The following is an 18,877-nucleotide window of genomic DNA, read 5'->3' as shown; positions in this document are numbered from 1 at the left end:
GTATGTTCAGTAAATGCACTCAATACTTGGTCAGGGCTCCTTTCGCATCAATTACTGCATCAATGCGGCGTGGCATGGAGGCGATCAGCCTGTGGCACTGCTGAGGGGTTATGGAAGCCCAGGTTGCTTTGATAGCAGCCTTCAGCTCGTCTGCATTGTTGGGTCTGTTGTTTCTCATCTTCCTCTTGACAATACTCCATAGATTCTCTATGGGGTTAAGGTCAGGCGAGTTTGCTGCCAATCAAGCCCAGTGATACTGTTTGTAAACCAGGTATTGGTACTTATGGCAGTGTGGACAGGGGCCAAGTCCTGCTGGAGAACGAAATTTCCATCTCCAAAACGCTTGTGGGTAGAGGGAAGCATGAAGTGCTCTAAAATTTCCTGGTTGACGGCTACTCTGACTTTGGTCTTGATAAAACACAGTGGACCTACACCAGCAGATGACATGGCTCCCCAAACCATCACTGATTGTGGAAACTTTACACTAGACCTCAACTTGGATCGTGGCCTCTCCACTCTTCCTCCAGACTCTGGGACCTTAATTTCCAAATGAAATGCAAAATTTACTTTCCTTCTGGAGTGGGTCAATGATTGCCTTCTGTCAAGTCAGCAGTCTTCCCCATGATTGTGGATCCTACTGAAATAGACTAAGGAACCTTTTTAACCCCTTCATGACCTTGGGATTTTCCATTTTTCCGTGTTCGCTTTTCGTTCCCCTCCTTCCCAGAGCCATAACTTTTTTATTTTTCCGTTAATTTGGTCATGTGAGGGCTTATTTTTTGCGGGACGAGTTGTACTTTTGAATGACATCATTGGTTTTACCATGTCATGTACTAGAAAACGGGAAAAAAATTCCAAGTGCGGTGAAATTGCAAAAAAAGTGCAGTCCCACACTTGTTTATTGTTTGGCTTTTTTACAAGGTTCATTAAATGCTAACAGTGACCTGCCATTATGATTCACCAGGTCATTATGAGTTCCTAGACACCTAATATGACTAGGTTATTTTTTATCCAAGTGGTGAAAAAAAATTCCAAACTTTTCTAAAAAAAAAAAAAATAATTTTTTTTTTCCATTTTCCGATACTCGTAGCGTCTCCATTTTTCATGATCTGGGTCGGTTGAGAGCTTATTTTTGCATGGCGAGCTGGCGTTTTTAATTATACCATTTTGGTGCAGATACGTTCTTTTGATCGCCCGTTATTGCATTTTAATGCAATGTCGCGGCAACCAAAAAAACGTAATTCTGGCGTTTCGAATTTTTTTCTCGCTACGCTGTTTAGCGATCAGGTTAATTCTTTTTTTTTATTGATAGATCGGGCGATTCTGAAAGCGGCGATACCAAATATGTGTAGGTTTGATTATTTTTTTATTGATTTATTTTGAATGGGGTGAAAGGGGAGTGATTTCAACTTTTATATTTTTTTTATTTTTTTAACATTTTTTTACTTTTTTTTTTACTTTTGCCATGCTTCAATAGCCTCCATGGGAGGCTAGAAGCAGGCACAGCACAATCGCCTCTGCTACATAGCAGCGAACAGCAGATTGCTGCTATGTAGCAGAAAATCAGGTGTGCTGTGAGCGCCAACCACAGGGTGGCGCTCACAGCTACCGGCGATCAGTAACCATAGAGGTCTCAAGGACCTCTATGTTTACTATTCAGAAGCATCGCCGACCTCCGATCATGTGACGGGGGTCGGCGATGCGCTCATTTCCGGCCGCCCGGCCGGAAGTGCCGGTTAAATGCCGCTGTCTGCGTTTGACAGCGGCATTTAACTAGTTAATAGCGGCGGGTGAATCGCGATTTCACCCGCCGCTATTGCGGGCACATGTCAGCTGTTCAAAACAGCTGACATGTTCCAGCTTTGATGCGGGCTTACCGCGGAGCCCTGCATCAAAGCAGGGGAGCTGACCTCGGACTTACTTTCCCGTCCGAGGTCAGTAAGGGGTTAAACACTTGAAATAGATCACTCTGTTTGTAATGACTATATAATATATGAGTTTCACTTTTTGTACCGAAGAACCAAAACAAATTAACTTTTTGATGATATTCTAATTTTGTGAGAATGCACCCTATTTTAGCACCAATCGCAGATTTTTAACCCCCTAAATGCTGCCGTGAGTAGGAATGGCATCATCTACATGGTAAACAGAAAGGGGACTTTATTTGTGACCCCATTGGCACGATGGCATGGTCCTGATGGTTGCAATGGCAATTTTAGGCCAAGTAGTGGGGCTACTGGGTCCAGTTATGGCAACCTGCTAAGAAGTAAGTAACATTTTACTCGAAAAAATGTAGTTTTTCATTCCATTCCAATATGTTTTGTTTTAATTTCTCTAAAGCACCTGAAGGGTTAACAAACTATTCCCTAACAGAACTTCGGGGGGCGCAGGGTTTAAAACGGTGTCATTTTTTGTATATTTAAAAATATATCCGCCCCTCAAAGTCACTTCAAAATTCAATAGATCGGTAAAAAAAAGTTTTATAAATTTCCCTTAAAAAAAGTAAAATTGCTGCTAAACTTTTAACCCTTCTAACATCCTAGCAGAATAAAAAGACTCGAGGAAAATGATGCTGATGTAAAGTAGACGTATGGTAAATGTGGTTCTCATTAAACTGTACACTTCTCCAGGCTTTGCCAAAATGCCACCATGACTTTTTTGTTCTTCCTCAGGTTTCGAGTCCCTTTTTGTGACTTTTTTGAGTTTTCATAAAATCATTTGCTAATGACTGGTATTGGAGATTTAAAAATCTATAAGTCACAATAATGGGCATGTTAGGAAATGCATGAAGTGTTCAATAAAGACTTAGTCCGGGGAAAGTTCCCTATAATGCTATTAAAGAAGCAAAATTCGAAAACTGGAAATTTACAAAAAACTGTTGCCAACGTTCCAATATTTTTATAAATACCGTATATGCAAAACTTAATCATCCTAAATTTGCCACCGACATAAAGTGCAATGTGTCATGAAAATAAATAAAAAAAAATATCGCAGAATTGCTGGGATATGTTAAAACATTCTAGAGTTATTACCCCATAAAGTGACACGTGATACTTGAAAATATGGCCTTGGTCATAATAACACCTCCATACCCTAGCCTAACAATAGCACTCTATAGTGTAACATAGGTCTCAGATACCCTGTTAAATGGACCTTTCAGCATGGTTTTCCTATGTAATCTGAGGGGAAGAGACGCTGATTCCAGCGATGTGTCACTTACTGGGCTGCTTGTTGTAATTTTGATAGAATCCTGTTTTTTCTCTGCTATAGATGTATCAGTATTCAGAATACTGCACTGTGTATAACCCCGCCCACACTCATGACTGGCTGCTAAACAGTCGTGGGGGTGTGGTTGGACTAGGAGGCACGAGTCACCTAGTCCTGTAGTGATAAATCTCCTGCTGATAAAACACGGATTGCATTGAAACTGCAAAACACAACCTAGCAAGTCACATATCACTGGAATCAGCGTTTCTTCCCCTATATCACGCTGCTCTCGGATTACATTGCAAAAGCCTATTGACATATTCCCTTTACTGCAGATACAGTATGGATTTGTAGTCCGATCTTTCTGTGACTGTTTCAGCCCTTTCTTCATACCTCCACTTATCCAACTTTCCTTCGTATAATGGGTTAGTAGGCTTAAATCGAGTATAAGAATATAAAAGAGAAATATATAAATATATTTTTAATTATCATGTGGATTTTAAAAGGATTAAATGGGGTTGAAGTGGATTAGAAAGACATAGTTGCTTACTTCAGTCCATGGGTTGGATCTGGTATTGCAGCTCAGATCCATTGAAATGAATAATAAGTATGACTTGCAATACCACACACAACCTGTAAGCAGAGGTGGCGCTGTTTTTTTAAAGTCAAAGTCTGTTTTGTTTTTCAATACAACTGCTTTTGGTGCAGCTTTCCAGGACTATGGTCTTTTTTTTTTTTTTCCGCACAGTATTCCAGGCTCCTGGTACGGTGTGTCAAAAGGGTCATCTCAATTATGTAAAACACAAGTAGCGCCTGTAATTGGGCTAGTTGGCTAATACAATGAGAAGCTTTGAACAAGAGGAAAGTTATGTTCACAGCTGTAGCTATCACTTTCTAAAGTAAGAATTCATGGCTGAGATGACATGAAAAAGATGGTTATAAAATTTTAATGGAATGATAAAAGGCAAAAGTCATCCTCTCAGCTGAATTCTTAAAATCCCTATATATCACCATCAAGCCCTTAACTGTAAAATCAATGTAGAATATAACATGTTGTCGATGCTTTTGTCGCTGGACGGGAGACGGCTAACGATGACAGTTACACGGAAAGCGGAGGCAGCGTGCAATGCGAAGAATAACAGATCTGTTGTGACTTCCCAGCAATTATTTGTACAAGTAATTATTGATAACGGAGCCGTACCTTCTCTCCTCTATCCTACCGCACTGGGGAAGCAAAAAAAAAAAAATCGGAGAAGAAGAAGATCTATGATTCATATTCCAGGACCGCCATCATTAATAAAAGAAGATTGCTTCATTTCGGCAAATTAAATTATCTTTTTTATGGCAAGCTATTTTGTTCAACTACTTTAGAAGTCTGTACTTGAAATGAAGGGGAAAAATGCTATAAATATTTCCCAATTATCTGTCTACGGTGGAATCGGCTTATTTACTTTCAAAAATTTTTGGCATCCCTCTGTTGATTCCCATTAATCCCGGTGGGAATGACTGGGAATCCAATTTTTTGGAGTGGATGAGTAGAGTTGGGAATGTGCTGGATAATTAGTGGCAGAGTCTTGGCCATGGCTTTAGCCATAGCCATCATATTTTGTTAGCTTAGATAGGATCTCAAAGGCAGTGGCGTACTACAGGTCATGAAGCCACCATGGGGCCCTTGAGCAATGGGGGGCCGGGTACTGAATGGCAATGGCCTCTTGTATGGTGTCCTTCATCTTCTCTCGACATAAGCTGTGGGAATGACTGGGAATCCAAATTTTTGGAGTGGATGCGTAGAGTTGGGAATGTGCTGGATAATTAGTGGCAGAGTCTTGGCCATGGCTTTGGCCATAGCCATCATATTTTGTTAGCTTAGATAGGATCTCAAAGGCAGCGGCATACTGCAGGTCATGAAGTCGCTATGGGGCCCTTGAGCAATGGGGGGCCGGGTACTGAATGGCAACGGCCTCTTGTCTGGTGTCCTTCATCTTCTCTTGACATAAGTTGTATAAATGTATGGCAGGAGTCCACTCTAGACAACCACCTGTATCTGCTGTAAATGGAGCTCGCTCTGATCACAGCCCTCGTTGGGCTCTATGATCTTGGGAACCGAATGGTAACTGTATAGATTTGTTTTGTGTTGACCAGGGGTGGACCATACTTTTTCAATCTACTGGAATGTCCAGAAAGGTCCCGGAAAAAGGGGAGAAAACAGAAACACACGGAAGAGTTGGGAAAGGTCCCATATGTCAAAGAGGTCTCTTGGAGAGCAGTAGACCCCAATGTTTTGTTTGCCACAATACCGAGCCTTGGTGTTCAGATGAACGTTTCTTTGAGTAGAATCGGGGCACTGATGTGATGTGGTCTACTAGGGGTGTAGTTATGAAAATATTAATTTGGAGATTTTCTTTTTACACCAGAGACCCCCATGGACCGTTGCATTTGACTATTTTGACTTCTACAATTTTTAAGTTACACTTTGACTTGTCTCACTGTAAGGCTAAAGATGTCATAGACCTGTAACTTGTAGACAGGAGAAATGTAACCATTGATAACCCAAAATTCTACCAAGAGGTCAGACCTAGAATCCACTGTAGAATTGTTTTTCTATAGGAAGGACTAACTTGCCGTCGATCTACTTACGTCCATGCACCACTAATGCGACCACAGCAAAGTCCAAGAAAATTTGTGAAATTTCCGTAGACTGGAAGACCTACGACAACACGAAATTTTGTTTCTAAATGCGTTACTATAACCATTTTCGTCATGTCCTTGTTGTATAAACTTGTTTTACAGTCCATATCCAATCGTCTATTTCTGTTTTTCCCCTAGAGCGTAGAGAAATTGCCTATAAAAATAATCTTCAGAATGATAGCTTGAAAGTGAAAGTTAAACTTTTATTTGTGATAAAAATGGCTAAATCGCCCAAAATAGAATGGATTTGACATTTGTCTATTACTCGTTGCTTGATAGCCAAATTGTTCCGAAACATCCAAAACCACCTATAATAGCGGATTATAGACACAAGGTTAGTATTAATGCACTGAACGGACCAGAGGAAGCTTAGTGATACAATGTGGGATTTTATAGATCAACACTGGGGTGGATTAAAGGGAATTTCTCATGTATGTCATACTATTGTGACAATTATTAGCTTTATGGAAGCTGAAATGCATCAGATTTAATAGTCAGTGAAATCTCAATAAACTAAAGGCCCCCATACACATTAGATGGTTGGACAATTTTTATCTAATGTGTATGAGGGTCCACTGACTTTTCTCTGATGGTTAATGTTTGGGGGAGATAAGGATTGAACCCTTTGAGTTTATATGCCGGATCCTTATGTTCTACAAGGAGATAAGCCAATCCCAGATGACTTCACTCTCCCCATAGAGAACATGTGATCACTCGGACAAATTGAGAATTCACGTGTATTGGAGATTCGGGGGAGATAACAGTCAGATGTCAGGAAGAGTTGAAGAACAGACCCTACCGTAGAGGCCAGAAAGTGATATGGGAGCTGAATGCACAGTTTTAAGGCCCCATACACATGGAACAAATATGGGCTGACAAATGGTCATTTACCGGCAGGAAAAAAAAAATCAAATTAGAACGCATCCACCGTGTTGAATTTTTTTTGGCCGATGATCCAGCCAGTGCTTATAATTAGCTAAAAAATAAAACATGTCTGATCAATTTTTTGGAAAGGCAGCTGACGATTGTTTTATTATGGTCGAAATTGGCCATTTCTAATTACCGTACTTTTCTTTGATGTGTATGGGGGCCTTTAGCTTTGCGTAGAGTAATAATATGCTGCCCAATCTTTACCTTCAGCAACACAACAGAGCATTATTTAAATTCTTTCTCCTCTGCTCATTCTGTCTCAGTCTACACTGCAAAGCAGAAAAGTGAGCTGAAGATAGGAAGAAGGTATTGTGATTGCTCTCAAAGCCAGTGGAGCATTTCAAGGACTTTTTAAACAGACAAAAACAATAGAAACACCCCATCAAAATATAAAAAAATGTAAATTAAAAACCAATTTAAATAAAATGTATCATAACTCAGATAATACATTCCTTTTAAATGATACTTTCATGTAACACACAAATAAGTCATTACTTATCAGCAATTTTTACAATAGCTACCCTTAAATACAATTTTCAGAGTGACCACATTGGTCTCTAAATTTGTGCTGCAATACACAATCCTTGCTTCTCTCGTCTTGGTACAAATTCCCAAATTCCGGCATAAACCATGCTCCCATCTCTTACTGGCTAAAGATACACAATTATGAGCAATGTTGGCCAATCACAAAAAGGCTTCCTACAAATGAGGTTTGCAAGTAGTTGATCAGAAAGATTCTTTGGAGATTGGCCTTCAGGTACTCAAAAAGTTATTCCTGAACTTATCATGATTTAGGAAACAAAATGTTGCACCTGTTTATAGGCCGGTGGGAGGCAAAATGGAAGCTGATGCTGTGGAGGCAATCCCAACCCTCAGGCCCAGATGCCACATTAGTATTATAAATGTCACGTGGGAGAGATGGCGTCTCCTGGGACCCAGAAGAATGAAGTTACTTATTTTAGCCATGGGTATCCTCTATGCCTCAACAACATGCAAGATAATACAATATATTGTATAGAGATATCACATCACAAGTTTTACTTAAAATTAAAAACATCATACACGCACCTAATCCAGGACCCTGAGGAGTCCTCTGGCAAAGCTTGGACACGTGCACAGGATGTCAGAGGCCCAGCGTGGTGTGATGAAGTTTGGACTTTGACGTCCTGAGCTTCAGGTACTGTATCACCCTGCCATTCTTCAGGCTGCAGACTTAAAGCAACCTGTGGTCTTCAGAACGGAGAGCAGTAGTGCAGAGCGATCATGTCTCCCTGCTCTACTGCAGGTCTTAACTATATTGGCGTGCACAGCGGGCCAATATAGTTAAGGGTACACCCTCTGCCCCCCCTCCCGATAGCTACAGTGCCTACAAGTAGTATTCAACCCCCTGCAGATATAGCAGGTTTAATAAGATGCAAATAAGTTAGAGCCTTCAAACTTCAAACAAGAGCAGGATTTATTAACAGATGCATAAATCTTACAAACCAAAAAGTTTTGTTGCTCAGTTAAATTTTTATAAATTTTAAACATAAAAGTGTGGGTCAATTATTATTCAACCCCTAGGTTTAATATTTTGTGGAATAACCTTTGTTTGCAATTACAGCTAATAATCGTCTTTTATAAGACCTGATCAGGCCGGCACAGGTCTCTGGAGTTATCTTGGCCCACTCCTCCATGCAGATCTTCTCCAAGGTATCTAGGTTCTTTGGGTGTCTCATGTGGACTTTAATCTTGAGCTCCTTCCACAAGTTTTCAATTGGGTTAAGGTCAGGAGACTGACTAGGCCACTGCAACACCTTGATTTTTTGCCTCTTGAACCAGGCCTTGGTTTTCTTGGCTGTGTGCTTTGGGTCGTTGTCTTGTTGGAAGATGAAATGATGACCCATCTTAAGATCCTTGATGGAGGAGCGGAGGTTCTTGGCCAAAATCTCCAGGTAGGCCGTGCTATCCATCTTCCCATGGATGCGGACCAGATGGCCAGGCCCCTTGGCTGAGAAACAGCCCCACAGCATGATGCTGCCACCACCATGCTTGACTGTAGGGATGGTATTCTTGGGGTCGTATGCAGTGCCATCCAGTCTCCAAACATCACGTGTGTGGTTGGCACCAAAGATCTCGATCTTGGTCTCATCAGACCAGAGAACATTGAACCAGTCAGTCTCAGAGTCCTCCAAGTGATCTTGAGCAAACTGTAGACGAGCCTTGACATGACACTTTGAAAGTAAAGGTACCTTACGGGCTCGTCTGGAACGGAGACCATTGCGGTGGAGTACGATACTTATGGTATTGACTGAAACCAATGTCCCCACTGCCATGAGATCTTCCCAGAGCTCCTTCCTTGTTGTCCTTGGGTTAGCCTTGACTCTTTGGACAAGCCTGGCCTCGGCACGGGAGGAAACTTTCAAAGGCTGTCCAGGCCGTGGAAGGCTAACAGTAGTTCCATAAGCCTTCCACTTCCGGATGATGCTCCCAACAGTGGAGACAGGTAGGCCCAACTCCTTGGAAAGGGTTTTGTACCCCTTGCCAGCCTTGTGACCCTCCACGATCTTGTCTCTGATGGCCTTGGAATGCTCCTTTGTCTGTCCCATGTTGACCATGTATGAGTGCTGTTCACAAGTTTGGGGAGGGTCTTAAATAGTCAGAAAAGGCTGGAAAAAGAGATAATGAATCCAAACATGTGAAGCTCATTGTTCTTTGTGCCTGAACTACTTCTTAATACTTTAGGGGAACCAAACAGAATTCTGGTGGTTTGAGGGGTTGAATAATAAAAGACCCTCTGAAAAGACTTTTCACAATTTTTTAAAAAAATAAACAAAGAAATAACATTCTTTTTTGCTGCAGTGCATTTCACACTTCCAGGCTGATCTACAGTCCAAATGTCACAATGACAAGTTAATTCCAAATGTGTAAACCTGCTAAATCTGCAGGGGGTTGAATACTACTTGTAGGCACTGTACGCTACAGATTTAAGGTACATCTTTAGGATGAAATGCAACATTTTGGGGACCTTCCCCAGAGGTGCAAAATTTACAGTTGGGTCCTAATTCGTAATTTGAGCCTAAAAGACTCTCGGCCATATTAGTCAATGATAGTATTATTAATGGTACCTGGTTGGAAAAAAAAGTTATGGCTAATTTTACATTGAAACCCAAAGCTCTTCGATACACCTCCACCCAATATTTTCCTTTTTTTTTTGCATCATGCTAATATTTGTTACACTTCACACACACAAAAATTCTACAGCCTTTCAGTGTTGAAAATTTTGCATCCAATGTTGACCTTGACATTAGGATGTGGCTTAGAGTGTTGGACGACCCCTTACACTCTTGTTGCCCTAAACCAATTATTTTTCACTAAACCTGTTATATGAAATGTCCTCTTTCCATCTGTTCTTTGAAAAGTTAAAGCTAGACATTATCTATCTGTAACCAAACGCTTGACCACGAATCTTGACTTACTGTCTTCTTCCGTAGACATGTTGGTCCATTTGCTGTAGGTATCTCCATAGGTATTGGAGGCACTGATCCTCAGTTCGTATGTGGTGTATGGTTGAAGATTCTTAACAGTGTAAATGAAGGAGGCGCTGGGGCCTGAAAACTCACTAGAAAGTCAAAAGAAAATTATCATCCAGCATCATACTACAAGAAAAACAAACCCTACAAACAAAACATCTATTCAAGGCAAATGTAGAATTCTGCTTACTCTGTGATTTTGTTGGTGGGGTTAGCCGATCTCATCTGGAGTCGATAGTTGGGTAAGCCAGGAGCGTTATTTCGAACTGGTGAAGACCAGACAACCTGAAGACTGGTCGGGTTGGCAGATGAAAGCCTCGGAGGCAGGACACCATCTGGAGCTGTCGGAAAACATGGATGAATTAGAGCAGAGAAAACTGTGGGGAGCATATGTTGGATAAAATTGAAATGCTCCATATACTGGAAAAAACTTTTCCTCGGGATCAACAGCGATGTTAACATGGACCATTTAACTTAATGTTTCACTGCTGAACTACCTCCGCGCCAACTCTTATTTCAGCATTACCACCAGGCTAACAGGGTTAACATAACACTAAAACCTGGATTCTTACCTATAGCAACAATTTTACTCTTCATGCAGATAAACCTTACTTTTATGGTACATTACATTTAAAAGGTAGCTTTTCAATGCAAACTAAGCAAACAGTAAATATATGATGTATATTAGGCGCCTGGAGAAAATCTGTTCCTGCTTCCTCTCCTTATGTTCTCAGTTCAGGATTCAACCACCAAATGTATAATTACAGAACACATCTGTGTGACGGCCATATAGACGGGACCATTGTGAGGGGCTGAACTGGTAAGTGTGGGGTTATTATTACTCTCCTCATTGGGGATGGTATACATATAAAAATCAGACATTTTAGAACTTATAGCAAATATAAGCATTATTGGTGCTACAGTGTATTGGAAAAGATACAAGGAAAGAAAAAAGCAAGTAATGCATCAATAACAAATGGCTTTTTGTAGGAAAAAAAATTACAATAATAAAATGAGAATTTCTCAGCCATCATTCCATTATCATTATAGGCAGGCTTGCAATAACTAGTATCTCCTATCTACAGATAGTACAGGTTCCACCACTGACAATAGGTGACTGATAACATCTCTAAATACAGTAGATAACATAGGATCCAACAGTCACAATAGGTGATGTCACAGCTCACCTCCTCCTCCTGTACAGTGACTGATAACACCTCTATATACAGTAGATAACACAGGATCCACCATTCACAATAGGTGATGTCACAGCTCACCTCCTCCTCCTGTACAATGACTGATAACACCTCTATATACAGTATATAACACAGGATTCACCATTCACTCTAGGTCATGTCACAGCTCACCTCCTCCCCCTCCTGTACAATGACTGAAAACACCTTTATATACAGTAGATAACACAGGATCCACCATTCACAATAGATTATGTCACAGCTCACCTCCTCCTCCTGTACAATGACTGATAACACCTCTATATACAGTAGATAACACAGGATCCACCATTCAAAATAGGTGATGTCACAGCTCACCTCCTCCTCCTGTACAATGACTGATAACACCTCTATATACAGTAGATAACACAGGATGCTCCATTCACAATAAATTATGTCACAGCTCACCTCCTCCTCTACAATGACTGATATCTACTGTATATAGAGGTGTTAACACAGGATCCACAATTCACAATAGGTGATGTCACAGCTCACCTCCTCCCCTCCTGTACAATGACTGATAACACCTCTATATACAGTAGATAACACAGGGTCCACCATACACCATAGGTGATATCACAGATCACCTCCTCCTCCTGTACAATGACTGATATGATAACACTTCTGTATACAGTAGATAACACAGGGTCCTCCATACACAATAGGTGATATCACAGCTCACCTCCTCCTCCTGTACAATGACTGATATGATAACACCTCTATATACAGTAGATAACACAGGATCCTCCATACACAATAGGTGATATCACAGCTCACCTCCTCCTCCTGTACAATGACTGATAACACCTCTATATACAGTAGATAGCACAGGATCCACCATTCCCAATATGTGATATCACAGCTCACCTCCTCCTCCTGTACAATGACTGATAACACCTCTGTATATAGTAGATAACACAGGATCCACCATTCACAATATGTGATATCACAGCTCACCTCTTCTCCTCTCTGCACAGATCACACTGTATGTCCACAACACTATATCATAGAAGATGTCATTTTTTTTTTTACAGGTTAATAAGGTCAAGATGATCTCTCGCTTGTACAGAAAGCAGAATAAAAAAAAAAATCAATTTGCTATACACTGCCACAATATTTACCCTTTTTTTGTTTTTATTAAGGATATATAGTTATAATGGAAAATTTGTAAAATTCCCACAAAAATTATTAAAGCACACATTTTAAATGTTCACTAAAATGAAAACAATTTCACAACTCTGTTTTTTTAACTCGGTGTGATTCAGAAATCCATGCCGAGTCCAGTCCATAGCAGAAAAAAACCCTAAATTTTTGTAAATGATAGATGCTATGAACTAAGTTACAATTACCTGAAAGATTTTTTTTAGTTAGATGAGTTCTGGAGGACTACAAATGGGCATTACTTTACCGGTGAAGATGGTTCTCGAGGTACTTTCCCCAGAGAAGGAAGAAAATGAGCTCCTGACATAGACTGTGTTTGAACTCCGTGTATTTCCCGATTATTTATTTTGTATCTCTAGTGCTCATGAAATATTATCCACACACAATTCCTCTGAGTAACCGTCAAGATGTTTTTGCATCTGCCAGAGTGGATACCGACATGATTCCCCTCTATCAATGTACAATGAAGAGCGTTGATGAGAAATGAAAGCCTACGAGGAGTAGCCCTAACGGGCGCACTTGAAAGATGCAAATACCAGGCAGACTATGAATACACATGAAATAAATGGCACCACAATGTGTGCTCTTGATAAACTGGGTCATTGGCGAATATCTTCTCGCAGAGTTTAATATAGGAATCAGTGTTGAAATTGAGTTGTGCCAACAAATAATTCAGTTCCTGGCTGGATGTTGTTACTACAAGAGGCGCTGAGCATTTTTCACTAGATTTCCATCTGTAGTGATTCGGCTGTGTCATTACATGACTAGGGACTGAAAATGGCAAGAGATATGCCGAAGCCCAACTTGTTTTTCCTGAAATTTATCAGTCTGAGTGGTGCCTTGATATCTTTTTTCTTTGTGGAAACTTTCATTGTACTGTGCTTCGTATCGATCTGCTTTCTAGACAGATATGTTGACTTCGCATTTGAATTTGGGAATAGCTGGGGCCATATTAATACTTTATGCATTGCTTTTTTTCTTCTTCACTAGACACTAAAGCTCAAGGTTCATCCATATTACAGTGTGGCGTATTTAGGAGTGTTTGTGAAGAGCGTTGTATGGACGTCGAGTTGAAGACAACAAAAGCAAAAAGTTTAATAGCAGAACAGTTGTACTGAGAGCCATGAGATGGCCACATAACTAAAATCAAACTGGGTCTCCGTTTTAGTATCAGATTTTGGAACCCATGACAGAATGGCCTGCTGTTTTCCATTTTCAGGACCCTTGAGCTAATATGGTACCCAAAAGTTTGCCAACAATACAGCTTGGACTCTTCCAAAGAGGATGGCACATACGCATCATTTCCTTCCTTGACTAGTGAAACATCCTCGTCTGTGGCCTCCCTCTTAACACTGTTGCCCCTCTACAGTCCATTTTTAGCTAGCTGCCCAACTAATCCACCTCTCTCCTAGCTGACCTACCAAACCATCCATAATCTGTCTCCTCCATATATCTCCGAACTAATCACTTGATATCTTCACACATGTTATCTCCTGTCCTCCCAAGACCTTCTTGTCTTCTCCACATTCATACGTTCCTAACCCAATCGCTTGCAAGACTTCTCCTGAGTATCCCCCCATCCTCTGGAATTTTGTGCCCCAACACATCCGATTATCCAACACACTTGGAACTTTCAGATAGATGGAACTTGAAAACCCGTCTCGTCAAGAATGCTTACATCTGGCAATGACCCCCTGCCACCTCACCACCACTGGAGCGGTTGCAACCCCCAACCCACTGTCTCCTTCCCCATTATTCGGTAGACTGTATGCCCACAAGGGAAGGACCCTCCCCTCTGTACTAGACTTTCATTTTCAGTTTGATCACTGTAATTTATATTTTTATCTTGTATGTAACCCTTCTCATGTACAGCACCATGGAATCAATGGTGCTCTAAAAATAAATAATAATAATAACAACACTCTTTGCCAATTTCTACAATATACGCCGATCGGTCAAAAGGACCAACAAAACAGCTCTGACCCATGAAATTGTTGACTCCAAAAGACGTCCAACGATGTCCCATTTGGTAGCAAGAAGTTATCAGTAGAGATGGGTGAACCAGAACAGTAAAGTTCAGCGTCCTACTGTTCGGGCATGGACTCCGAACACGGACTTCACCAGGAAGTCCGTGTTACTGTTCGGGTTTGGCTGCCCGGAAACCAGGTGTTTGTCGCGCTGTCTACCTCTGTTGTGTTTGCAGGAAAGCGGAATGTATCCTGCTTCGCAGCGTGTGCACCAAAATTATACTTTTTTGCAAATTTTACAGCAAAATATTTTTCAACAAAATTAGTGAAATTCTAAACTTCAGAATTTTTTTCTCCTAACATTGCTACATTAAACAATACTTTCTAAAGTCTACGGCTTAACAAAAAAAAACAAAAAAAAACACCCTGCATTTTTCTCATTGACTTGCCCTCTGGTAACTCTAAAGACTTTGCAGATAGTTCTTTTATTTATTTTTTGCCTTAAATAAGCCCCTCGGGACTTTGTACACATGTTGGGTAAGTTGGATTTTGCTGGAGGCTTGAACGTTTCAGTGCAAGATTAAGAACTTTAGAGAAAGTGACAACAAAAGTGACTTCAACTGTTTAACATTATGACTTAAGGAAATTGTAATAATCCTAAAAAAAATTGAATTTTCGTGTTTATGGTTGGAATTCCTTAAAAATAAAAAATGGTATAATTTAACCCCTTCCCTACCAGTCGATTTTTCATGTTTTCGTGTTCGTTTTTTCCTCCCCCTCTCCCAAATGACAAAACTTTTTTATTTCTCCGTCAACATAGCCACACAAGGATTTGTTTTTTTGTGGATTTACATTACTCCATTCATTTGGACCAAGGTACTGGAAAATGAAAAAATAAATTCAAGTGATTTGAAATGGTCAAAATAAATGCAATTCTGCCATTTCTTTTTGGATTTTGCTTTTACAATGTTCATTTTGCAGTAAAAATTACAAAGCAACTTTATTCTCCTGTTCAGCATGAATAATTTTTTTATTACAGAAAATTGTAATAGTTTTTTATTGCATTTTTTGGAGGACTGAAAAGCGACAATTTCAACTTTTCTTTTCTTCATGACATGAACCATCCAGGTTAAATAATTTCTACATTTTGATAGCTCTGACTTTTACAGATGTGGAGATACCACATTTTTTTTCTTTATTTTTAAAAGTGGGAAAGAAGAGTGATTCAATTTTTTATATATTTTATTGACATCTTTAAAAACATTATTTAAAAAAAAAATGTAGTTCCCTTTGGGGCGTAACAAGGTGGCACGGGGTGGTAGTTGTGGGCGAGTTCACTAAGTCACAGTCAGTGAGCCCCGGCCCCTTGCACATGAAATGACAGGTGAAGTCCCAGTCCTGTAATACAGTCAGTTACCTTTAGCTCACAGTCACTCAGGATGCAGGGGATGAGTACTCAGGAAACACCACAAGCCACGGTTCTGTTCCAATGGGAAAACTTGACTGCAAACAACACAATACTTCCTGCTCTGTCCCTGCAACTTCAGGAGGCTGCACAACCTTAACGGCTCCCATCCAGGTTTGGGAGCCCATACTCCTTGTGGAGACGTTCCCACAACATCAGGACCCGTCCACACTGCTCGACAGTCTGTGGCTGCTTTTAATCCCTCTGCCGGGGTGCCCTCTGTTCCTGACTGTGGAGAGCGTCTTGCCCTGGGCAAGCCTGCCCGGGCACTGCTCTCGGAGCAGGAAGTGCTTTCTACATAAGCCTTCTGTACATCCTCTCTGCTAATCTCCTCCCAGCAACTTATCTAATTCTATCCCTGAGCTAGACATATACAAAGGCAGTCACATTACACATTAATACATTACACAACAGTATAAAACATTGGTGAGCCATTAGGGTGCCGCAGGGGACACGTGCTTGGTATATAGGAGAGAGGAGGCAATTGAGGGTCCCGGCCACCTCCTTACAGAGGCATGAATCTGCACTGGTATCATTCATTACGTATAATATATACCGCTACCCTACAGACTGTGAGCCCTCGTGGGCAGGGTCCTCCCTCCTTATATACCTGGATGCCTTGTTTTTTTGCTCATGTTCAATGTACTTGTCTATATTTGCCCCCTTTTCACATGTAAAGCACCATTGAATATATGGCGCCATAAAAATGTATAATAATAATAATAATAATAAAATACCATACTATTTCTGTATATAGGGAAAGTGATGGTTTCTTAGGAAGCCCAGCATGTGACTGAGCTTTACAAGAGTACTAAGACGACAGTCATTGGAGCCTTCAGCAGGCGGCCACATGTAATAGTTTCCCATCAGCACCTTGAAATCACATTTCGGGGGAGTCAACAAATGCCACCCCAAAACAGCATGACACCCGGGAGATTGACAGCTCTATTTAAGGGATTTAAACAGCATCGATCAGAGCTAGCTCTAGTAGTTGCTATTGGAGTGGGACGCTGGCTGTATTACACAGCCAGCGCCCAGTGAGTGACATTTTTTTTGTAATACCCTTTTCTAGTTAAACCATGCCCCTTTTTTTATACATCATCCCCCTTTGTTCTAAAACACATGATAAATGTCGGACAGGACATGGAAGATTTTGGAGTATGTAGCTTAATTAATCTGTCCCACGGTTCTACAGATGTAGTAACCTGTAAGAGCACTGACAATGTACGGTGTTAGATAATCGCCAACTCCCCAGTGAACAAAAAGGTCCAGAACCCCAATGGACTCATTTCCACCCATTTAATTTATATACTTTTCTTTCCTTTTTTTTTTTTACCTTTTAATTAAATATAATTTTTAATTACTTTTAAAATTTGCTCTAAGTGTTGAATCATAAAAAATAATCTATTAATTTTCCCCTAGAGCAAATATGAAATTGCACATTATTTTTGTTGCAATTTTTTTTTCTAAAGTACTTAATAAAAAAATTAAAAAAAAAAGTAGGCCTTATTGTTATTTTTATAATATGCAGCATAAAAAATCCTATAAGTGGTTATACTATTTTTTTTTAATAATTGTCTGTTATATTTTTTATCATCTCTATTTTATTTTTGATGATGTTTACGAACAAAAAAAGAGTTCAGTTCACCTTAAAAAAAAAAAAAAGAAAAAAATAACTTCAAGTCTCGAGGCAAAATAAAGAGTATTTAAAATTTATATAGTGTGGAATGTCTTTGTTTTGAACTTGAGCAGACGGGAAAACTTCACTGTTTTCCATGCCATCTGACTCTATCCTCATTTGTTCTTCTGTGTTCTGCTGATTACTATGCAACAATGCCTTCAACTCGTGGTTCCATTATTTAACTACATGCACAGTCATAGCTGACCCTTCCTGATCAATTGCCAATCCATACAGGTTTGACTGATAAAAGAGCCAATTAGATTTAAGCAAATTAAGGGACATCACCAATGTCAACCAGTTATTAAACGGATGTGGAATTCTGTGCACACAGATACCAACACATCGAGACCAAGCCCGAGTATAGCAATGTAATGTAATACAAATTCTTCATAAATACCTCCTGGGATAGTAAAACTTTTTAATTTTTGCAATTTTTTTATATTTTTGTGATCACTTTTATTTTGCCATGTTCTTTTGTTGGCTGGAGAATTTTGTACCAAATTCTTCAAAAATAGCTCTTTTCGGTTAATGAGTTTTTCGCAAACTCAAGCATGGGTTTTTTTGGCAGAAAGAGGAGATCTGGCTCTACGAGCTATGAACAAACTTTATTTACGGAAGTGCTTGGTGGAGGATAATACAAAAGATCAGAAGAAAAGCTTACATCATATGCGACCTCATCGCGTTTTAGTCATGATTAAGGATGTGAGGCCACCTGAAACGCGTTGATGTCACATATCATGTAAGCTTTACTAATGATCTTTTGTTTTATCCTCCACCAATGAATAAAGTTTGTTCACAGCTCGTCCAACCGGATTTCCTCTTTCTTCATTGATTGCTTGACGCAGGGTTCTCCGAACTTCGAACACTACCAAGATGTCTTTGATCGTGAACTAGACTTTGCTCATTTTTAGGCTATGTTCCCACGATGAGCTTTTGGTAAGGATTTTGAGGTTGCAGATATTCTACAGCATTTCCACACCTATTAGTTAAATTAGGTTACTTGCGTTTTTTACTGTGTTTTTGAGTGCGTTATT

At 40.1% G+C, this 18,877-nt stretch overlaps 1 protein-coding gene across 1 annotated transcript in view; it reads right to left on the bottom strand.

Moving 5' to 3' along the window:
• USH2A (usherin) overlaps positions 1 to 18,877 on the bottom strand; it is a 930,843-nt gene that overhangs the window by 355,398 nt on the left and 556,568 nt on the right. Inside the window, exons 38-39 of the mRNA XM_077281431.1 lie at positions 10,528 to 10,678; positions 10,284 to 10,426 (exon numbers count right to left, since the gene is read on the bottom strand). Of these exons, the coding sequence (XP_077137546.1) occupies positions 10,284 to 10,426; positions 10,528 to 10,678 (294 nt within the window). The remainder of the gene's footprint in view (positions 1 to 10,283; positions 10,427 to 10,527; positions 10,679 to 18,877) is intronic.

Source organism: Ranitomeya variabilis, chromosome 2 (assembly GCF_051348905.1).
Source record: "Ranitomeya variabilis isolate aRanVar5 chromosome 2, aRanVar5.hap1, whole genome shotgun sequence".
Taxonomy (NCBI): domain Eukaryota; kingdom Metazoa; phylum Chordata; class Amphibia; order Anura; family Dendrobatidae; genus Ranitomeya; species Ranitomeya variabilis.
Note: the sequence above shows the minus strand (reverse complement) of the source record. Positions and strands in the feature narration are given on the sequence as shown.